The sequence below is a fragment of the Cnephaeus nilssonii genome (assembly GCF_951640355.1).
Source record: "Cnephaeus nilssonii genome assembly, chromosome: 10".
In the NCBI taxonomy this organism is placed as follows: domain Eukaryota; kingdom Metazoa; phylum Chordata; class Mammalia; order Chiroptera; family Vespertilionidae; genus Cnephaeus; species Cnephaeus nilssonii.
In genome coordinates, this window is record NC_137081.1 from 47,778,949 (window position 1) to 47,788,299 (window position 9,351).

General features: G+C 36.6%; 1 protein-coding gene across 1 annotated transcript; it reads right to left on the reverse strand.

Moving 5' to 3' along the window:
- Positions 1–1,770: 1,770 nt before the first annotated feature.
- Positions 1,771–8,764, reverse strand: G6PC2 (glucose-6-phosphatase catalytic subunit 2; the record flags this gene model as incomplete). The annotated part of the gene is made up of 5 exons (XM_079781829.1): positions 8,504–8,764; positions 7,823–7,932; positions 5,614–5,725; positions 3,299–3,414; positions 1,771–2,282 (listed from the first exon to the last, which is right to left on the reverse strand). Exons 1-5 carry the CDS (start codon positions 8,719–8,721, stop codon positions 1,771–1,773), a joined length of 1,068 nt encoding a protein of 355 aa, XP_079637955.1. The 5' UTR covers positions 8,722–8,764.
- Between the last annotated feature and the right edge of the window lie 587 nt (positions 8,765–9,351).

Below are 9,351 nucleotides of genomic sequence, written 5' to 3' on the forward strand. Positions count from 1 at the left end.
GCAATAACTATGTATGATGCAGGTGGGTACTGGAAATATTGAGTGAATACTTTGTAAAGTCTGACCACTATGCTGTACACCCAAAACTAATCATCCTATATAATAAAAGGCCAGTCACCATAGCATAATGACTGGAACGACCAGAGACCAGAACTACCATGGCCCCTCACTAGGCTGGCCCCAACCCCAAGCAAGCGGTTAGGGGTGATCAGGCAGGCAGGCAGAGTGGTTAGGGGTGGTCAGGCAGGCAGACCAGTGGTTAGGGGTTATCAGGTAGGCAGGCAAGTGGTTAGGGGCGATCAGGTAGGCATACCAGCAGTTGGGTATGATCAGGTAGGCTGGTGAGCAGTTAGGGGCAACCAGGAATGCAGGCAGGTGAGCAGTTAGGAGCCAGCAGTCCTGGATTGAGAGAGGGTGCAGCCAGGCTGAGGGGAGCCCCCCACCCCCACCCCGTGCACGAATTTCATGCACCAGGCCTCTAGTACAAAATAATATTGACTGTAAACTATAATTGATGAAATAAAAACTAAATTAAATATTTGATTATATCTCAGCTTTTTGCTTAGAAATCATCCAATTACTGAAATCAAGTTCAGTTACCTTTTAAAAAGAAAGCTATTAAGTGTGTTTTGTAAAAGCAACAACATATACTCTATAAATACACCTAGAAATGGACCAATAATTACTTTGAGTTGTAGAGGTTTTGTTATTCTCAAGTACTATCTTGTCAAATAGCACTGATTCGACTGTCACGGTTTCATAAACATTTATGGGTTACTTAATATGCCATCATCTAAAATAAATCATGTATTGATATCCTTGAAAAGAGTTAGATGAAACACTATGGTAGATCACAGTTCACTAAGATATGCAGCAAAATCTGACTCAAAATGTACTTGATTGAAATAACAGAGGTATCAACTTAAAGTCCGGAATTACTAGGTCCAATAAGAAAAAACCTTACTGAGAAATTCTTAGTATAACATAATATTCCATCAATAACATTTTATAAAGTAAACCTGCAGATTTTAATCATAGTTCAGTATATATAGAGGTTAACACGGCTGACAGATACTATAAGCATTTTATACTTTTCCTGGTTGGAGCATGACCTTGAGGAAGGCACTTGATTTCCCTAGTTTTGAAAAACTGACCCTTAAAAAGAAAGTATAAGGATGTCATAGTAAAGAGATAAACCTTTTAGGGCTAAATAATGTTATAAGCAGAGAATCTTCAATAGCATTTATTGACATATTAGAAATCACTTCTGTAAAACAGACCAGGAGCTTTACAGGAGTTCAAGTCCACAATAACCTGGCCTGTTTCCTTTCACTTACATACATATCCATATCTAGAACCATCGCTGCCCCCTCAAGACTGTATGCATGGTTTAAGTCAAACTAGATGTGGCATTTTAATGTTATTTTTTGAAAAATAGCTGATTTACATAGTAATTATCATAGAATAAACATGGAATCTTACAAATTATTACCTCTTGAAAATGAACAAACAAAATATAGTGTAATGGAAATATTTGCCCAAAGACTTGAATTCTAATTTCTGTTCTTATATTTTACCTAAATGAGCCTTCAATACCTTATCTGAAAACTGGGGGGTTAGAGTTGACTGCCACTAAAATGCCTACAAGAGCCAGAAGCATTTGAAGATGATAAAGCTATCTGATACTGGGGCTCCTGTTGGGATGCTGAGATTGTGATAAATGAATAGTGCCTGCCTCCTGGGACCACAGAGCACTAACTCCGCACAACTCTAGTCAATCTTCTTTTCACTTGGTTTCATTAGCACATGAATACAGTAGGGAATCAGAGCCACCACAGTCAGTGGGATGGACGCGCTTTTACAGAAAGACAGCACATAAAATAAATGCTCTGTGTGAGTGGGGATCTTGATGAAATGGTAGAGCTGTAGTGTGGTCAACGAGGCCACGACACAGAGCAGCCGGAAGCTCAGCTTGTAGCCATTTTCCCCTCGGCAGCTCCTGAGGAACATCTCTGAGTTGATTGCAAAGCCCAAGCCAAAGAGGACCCCAAGGTTTCTCACGAGTCCAGCAAAAGGCGTAGTGTCAATGTGGATCCAGTCGGGGTTGGCACACCACTTCTTGGCGATGGGCACAGACCACAGCAGGTCAATGTCAAGCAGCCTGAGAAGCAGGTAAAAGCCAAGTGCAAACAGGAAGAGGAAAAGGTTGGTCTTCAGGTACGTGCTCAGGCTCGCCGTTTGGATGCCTGGAGTGTGTTCAAAGGCCTCTGCCACAAGCATGCCTGGGGATTAGAAAGAGACACTGAAAGCGACTATGTGCCCTTGAGCTCCTGGGGAATCATTCCTCCCCACATTGAAGAATTTAGCTGCTGCCCAGCTGGTGTGGCTCAGTGGTTGAGCATCAACCTATGAACCAGGAGGTCACAGTTTGGTCAGGGCACATGCCCAGGCTGCGGGCTCCATCCCTGGTGTGGGGCATGCAGGAGGCAGCTGATCAATGATTCCCTCTCATTATTGATGTTTCTATCTCTCACTCCCTCTCCCTTCCTCTCTGAAATCAATAAAAATATATTAACAAAAAAAGAATTTAGCTGTAGTTTTCAATGTAAAGGGCTTTAGACACCTAGGTTCTATCCATTTTCCAAAGCCTTTCTTAAAGCAGTAACACACACTTGCCCCATGGTTTTTCGCCATCCATACTAGGACAGGTGGATCTCTCAGGAATCCACGTCACTGAGTGATAAACCCACTTTATAGGCAGAACACTGATCTAGGTGCTTGCAATTAATATTTCAATTGCCATAGCCAATTAACTTAGCCTTTGAAAAGCATGCGGGGGCTAAATGGCAGAAACTCAATCATGGTGAATGCCGCTTCAAGAATACAAAGCAGCGGCTAAGTGAAGTTCATAGTTATGTAATCATCATTTCAGGTGTTTCAGAGAGAGTGGCATGGTGTACAGGTTGGAAGGCCATTATTAAGTCCCCCAAGCCAAGACACAAGCAGGCTGTCTGAAGTGGTGGTCTGGAAGTTGGACTTAACTCTAGTCACATTTCAGAGAAGCTCAACTCACTAAGAGGTTAGCGTTTATACTGTTAAGTGAGACTCTGCCATTGTGCACAAGGAGGATTTGAGAGGTGTGTTGAATCACTTAAGCTCCCAGGGTAGCATTAAGCATCAGTCGCTTAACAGAATTACCTAGAATGGGGAACTGATCGCCAGGAAGAATCTGAGAACATAAAACAAATGACACTAAAGCTTTCAAATGACACAACCAGAGGGAAGGGATCATATTTACCACCAATTACTCCAAGAATAACTTGATGTGGAAAATGCGTTGCTATGAATACTCTGGAGATGCAGACACTGATTTGAATCAACCAAAAAAGACTCCAAAGAAATGACCAGGTCAGTCTACGATGGAAGAATAGATACAAATGTAAGAAGCAAAGAAATTTGATCGCTCATAAAATTAGGGGCTCTGTGACACCAGATGACCTTTCTCAGAAGAATCATCTGACATACATCATTATTCTAGAGTCTTGTTTTCCCCAAAATGTTGTTTCCAGGTGTTTCCTAGGATTTGAAATGCTTTAACGGAGATTTTTGCATTTATCAATGCATTTATAAGTGCGATATCCTGAGATTTTAATAAATGTTATAAAAGGAAGCCAATTTGACATCCTAATAATTATTTTAATGGAGTGGGATAATTCAATTTTGGAGAATTGCTAATATCAGAATTATTATATGAATTACATATATGTTTACTCCTTATCATATGTGCTTCCTCTTTACTCTCTCTCTCAACCTTTCTTTGCTTGAAGAAAACTCACTGGAGAGACAGCTGCCACTCTGATGAAAAACACATCAACATTTTATCAAGGGCAAGTTTTCATTGGGTTTCATGTCAGACTCTCAAAGAAGTCCTGATTCCTTGGTTTTTGAGATACAGAAAATAAGAAATAATGGAATTGACCTATAGGCTATATACTTTGTGTTAGAAACAACAAGGTAGGCCCTGGCTGGGTAGTTCAACTGGTTAGAGTGTCATCCCAATACTCCAAGGTTGCGGTTCAATCCCTAGTCAGGGCATATACAAGAATCAACCAATGAATGCATAAATAACTGAAACAACAAATTGATGTTTCTCTCTCTCTCTCTCTCTCTCTCTCTCTCTCTCTCTCTCTTTTCTCTCTAAAAAAATCAATAAATATAAATAAAATAAAAAAGAAACAAGGTACAAAAACTTATAAAAATATCAAAATCCAAGCAATGTTCATTATTTTAATAAAAAAGAATTAGCAATATTGAATTCTAAGATTTTTGGGCATTCTCAATGATTTGTTACTGATAATCAGACCAAAGTTTTGGTTATTGAAAGACTAGGAATAGAGAGAAATGAGACTTCCAAAGAGGAAGTAAGCAGGGGTTATCAATATGAAAGAAGAATAAATAAGGATTTGGTAATATTAAGGTAAGGAATAGGCACTAAAAAAATTTTGATGGATGAAGGAGTGTTGCAGTTATAAAAATTGAAAAAGAGTTATGGGAGTTAAAAAAAACAACAAGCAAATATTTTCCAGGTTTGGAAATTGGAGGAAGAAATAAGCTATAAGAAGCTGAGCCTTTTTTAGATTCCTACTTTGAGAAATAGTCTATAGTTAGGAAATGCTAATTTCTTTAAATTAAACAACTCTCTACTGTTGTTTTGGCTAATGGATACATTAAGGCATGCAGGTCACAGTCTCATTAGAATAAACTTTAAATATGCTCAAATTACTTTAGCTATTTCTTTCTTATATTTCCAATACTACTCTAAAAAAGTGGATGGCTCTTGGAAATTTTTTATTTTAAAAGAACTTTTATATAATGGTATATGTTATCATATTTTAAAAACCAATTAACAGACAAATTTTATCTCTGATAGCCTAATAACTTATGATTAAAGTGGTGCTCAAATTGTTTTAATGATAAATTATTTCAGGAAAGAAGAGAACAGCTTAATTCCTACAAAAATTTTGAGTAATCTTACATTAAAGTTCTAGGCCTTTTTAAACATTACAAATCTACTAACATGAAATCTACTAACATTCAAATTTAAATTTGCCTCTAGGATGTTTTTAATCACAAAGGTTGCAAAGCCTTTAAAGCTAGAATTTGTTATTGATGTCAAAAAACATTGGCTTGTCAAAGAAAGAAATATAATTATACTAAATTAACTGATGCATTCAAGGAGAATGATGATTCTCAAAGTTTCTAGTTAATCTTAAAGCAAGAGAATGTACATGCAAAATTATTTCTTACATAATTTTAGATGACTTACTTATGAGCTACCAGAGTGATTATTATATTAGAGAAACCCAAAGCATATTTAGCAAATCATTAATCAATTAAATATTTCCAACCCTATAATGTGACAAAGCTGTGAACTAATTAGGACATTATCTTAAAGCACAATATTAATTTTCTATTCATTTGCTATTTTGGTTATGATAGAATAGAATAAGCACATTTCAACCACTAAAAGTATACTAAAAGGAACTTTTAAGAAGACATTCCATATTCAAAACTGTTACATTCCCATGCTACAGAAACTGGAGCAAAGCTGACCTGTGCAGAGTCGTAGATGACTCATCCATCCGACTGACAGTGTGGCTCAGTGCAGCTGTTACCATGACGTACCAGACACACGATGAGCCCATGGCATGACCAGATGGACTTCCTGCAAAAGCAATGTTGTTGGTCCATTTGAAAGGGAGTTAACAGAGTATCAGTATCAGAAATGGACGGTAAAATAGCATATCAGCCATGAAAATTACAAATAGCCGAAACCGGTTTGGCTCAGTGGATAGAGCGTCGGCCTGCGGACTCAAGGGTCCCAGGTTCGATTCCGGTCAAGGGCATGTACCTTGGTTGAGGGCACATCCCCAGTAGGGGGTGTGCAGGAGGCAGCTGATCAATGTTTCTCTCTCATCGATGTTTCTAACTCTCTATCCCTCTCTCTTCCTCTCTGTAAAAAATCAATAAAATATATTTAAAAAAAAAAGAAAAGAAAATTACAAATAACTCAGGAAGAATCCACAGGGCCCAGGCTCTATGTAATATCTAAATATAAGTAGAAATAAAGAAAATTGAGCCTCAAAACACTACTTCAAACATTTTTTCCAGATTTTTCAAGTTCATCAAATTCCAGAAATTAAAATGTTCAAGGCTAATTAAAAACTCAGGGTGTTGCACCAGAATCTGCCATATCTCTACTCATTGTTCATATCTAATTGTTTTTAGTTGATGATAAAAATAAAGTACTTGTATTGGATCTTAAACCAGTTTATGTTCCTTGGGTTGGAAAGTCAAACATCTAAAGGATATCATTGTTATGTCTGATTTAGCAATTGACTGCTGTGTACTAGCAGCTCCCTCTACCTCTATATCTATCCTGTGGCCAGCAGCTCCATGGAAGTCTTTGTTATGAAAAGGAAGAGAAGCTGTAAAGGGAGCATCAGTATTGGCAGAAGAAGCATGAAGACTTTCTACTCCTAGAATGTCTTTCCCATGAATCTTGATATTTTTAAAAAATCACTTTACTTTGATATTCTCCCTGAGTCTTAACCAAGTGGAGATTCATTCTGGTTAAACCCCAGTCTCTTTTTTTAAAAAAAAACACACCACTGAATTAAACAAAGACCAATCTATTTCTTGTAGATCTATTTATTGCAAATGTGTTTCTTATGCAGGAATTTTCAGAGCCTTTATATTCTTAGAGTTGTAGATCTTTAAGGAGTGAACATAGGATGCAATATATCTTTCTTTCTCCTTCCCACCCCATCACCCCAGAAAATATCCCACATGCTGGGAAGTGCTGGGATAAAACAAAGTAGCATTTCAATTGTCTCAAAACTTATCCATCCATCCATCCATCCATCCATCCATCCATCCATCTATCCCACACTGATTTCACAAAGATAAAATACACATCATGCCCATCATGATTGAACACAGTCTACTGAGGGAGCCAGATATATAAAGAATTAATTATAGTAATATAACAGAACTTACACATTCGCTATATTCAGGGTTTGTTTCAATGGATGTCAATATTAATTTTCTGACATATGCCAAACTATAGTGAGGTATAATATAACACAGTCTTATAAGTTAAACCAGTAACATGTAATTTCCTTTTATTATTTCAAAAGCCTTTTTATAGTCCTAAACTCAACTTCTCTGGTAAAGATTTTACATGCATACAGAGTCTTACTTATAATAAAAAACGAAGTGGCCCAGAAAGTCTATTTACATACTATATATACAAGAAAAAAAGAAAATTTTAAAGAAATCATTCTAAGATCAGAGATATCTTAACTGGCAATAGTAATACCGGGAACTCCTTACCTTTCTTACAGAAAACTTGTCTATTTTTTCCTCATTCATGAGATTTTTGGAATACTTATAATAACTTTGAAAGTTACTCAGCAGTAGATAAATCAATATTTCTAGAATTTGAATATAGTTCTTTGGTAATTTGTTCTAGCTTTTTTGTTTGTTTTTGTATTATTCCATTCTTCCAAAAAATAAATTCCAAATATAAAATTATTTAAGGAGTATTCTCCAAACTTACCCTTTTACAAATAACACAATGAAATTCATAAAACTTCCTTCCTTTCTCATTAGCAATTTTTATGCTTATGAACTTTTAGCATCCTCCCTTATGACTTTTCTTTAATTTCCTATATGATATCATACACTTATTAGATGATCATCATACATAATGACTCTGTTGGAATAGCTTTAGTTACTTGAGGTTGCTATAATTGCTTACCTGGACCTGTTTCACATGTAGTGGGAAACTGTTCAAGGCATGGACCTGAGCGATTTAGGTAAATCTGAGTTTCTTGGATCCACCAGTAAGGCCGATGACCAAATAATATCCTGTATTTGAAGAAATATAGATATGAATATATTTAAATACACAACAAGTACTTAATTGGAAACGTCCTATTTTCTCCTACAAAAATGATTCAAGCAGAGGGTTGATGAGGAAAGCTCATGATTAAGAATCTTTGAAAGAACTTGGATTCTGGTTTATCTCCCATTATAGAGGTTGACACAGTCATTTCAATGTAAACAGAGACATTTTTTTCCTTTCAGGGGAGGTCCTGCAGGTGCTTTGGGTACTTAGATTGGGAATATCAAAGTGCTCCCTGGAATCACCAGTCTGTTCAGTATGGGTGCTGCTCATTTAACTAACTTCTTGGATAATCACAGCATATGTGTTACAGGACTTTGGAATTTACTTATAAATCAGTTTACATTAGCATATAAATGTACATTTGTAAGTAAGTATACATTTCTATGGCTTTTGTAAGTTCTATTTATGAATCTGTGGTATGTTTGAAAGTTTTCCAAATAAAACTACACACATCTAAAATGTGACCATTAAGCCAAAGCTACAAATTTAAGAGTACACTTTAGGAAAAATGAAACAAAACAGAAGCCTTACCATTTAAAAATAAGATTGAACCAATCCCCAATGACTGCTACCCATATCATCTTAGTTCCAACTGTCTGATTAAGTTGAAACCAAAGTGGAAAATAAATAGAAAAGATATTCCGGGGATCTCCAACATTGGACATAAAATTTAGAAAATTGTAGTAAGCTCGGTAGTCCTTCTGCAAATGCTGAATAATGAGTACTCCATTTCTATGAAGGAAATCCATCTTGAAAGAGAGGCAAATCTCAACAGAACAATTGGAGCTGCAGAGCTCTGAGTCCCACCATTTTTATACAGTACCCTTGTGGCGTGTCCAGCCATTACTGCAACACGTGACTGACCATCTGTGGAAAGGGCACATCGGCCCTTGTCTGCTGAAAAGCTCATCTGTTTATAAGTTTAATTGGAGCCAAAGAGGTGAAGTACATGCTGATCTGTGACAAGTCAAGGGGAAATTTGGGTAGAGATACAATGAATTTCTTATGCAACCTCCCTTTTGTGTGAACAGTTGGATTGTGTTTGCTTGAAATTTTTTGCACAGTTCATTTCCTTCAAGGGCAGAGACATTAGCAATTTCTATGCTTGGCTAGAAGACTATGCAGATAATTACTGCATGTCAAATAGCCCTTAAAGCCATGCATTTTAATTTAAAATAGAATGTGGCTCTTTGCCTATTTTTGGGGGTCTTAGAGGAAAACAAATGAGTAAATATCTGGGCATGAAACATTTATGTGATATGACAGATTATTTTCTTACTGCAGACTTAAATAAACAAAAGTTTATTTTTCTTTATTAGCAAAGAGAATGCTATGATATATATGCAACAGTGAAGGAAATACATAGAATGTATGAAATC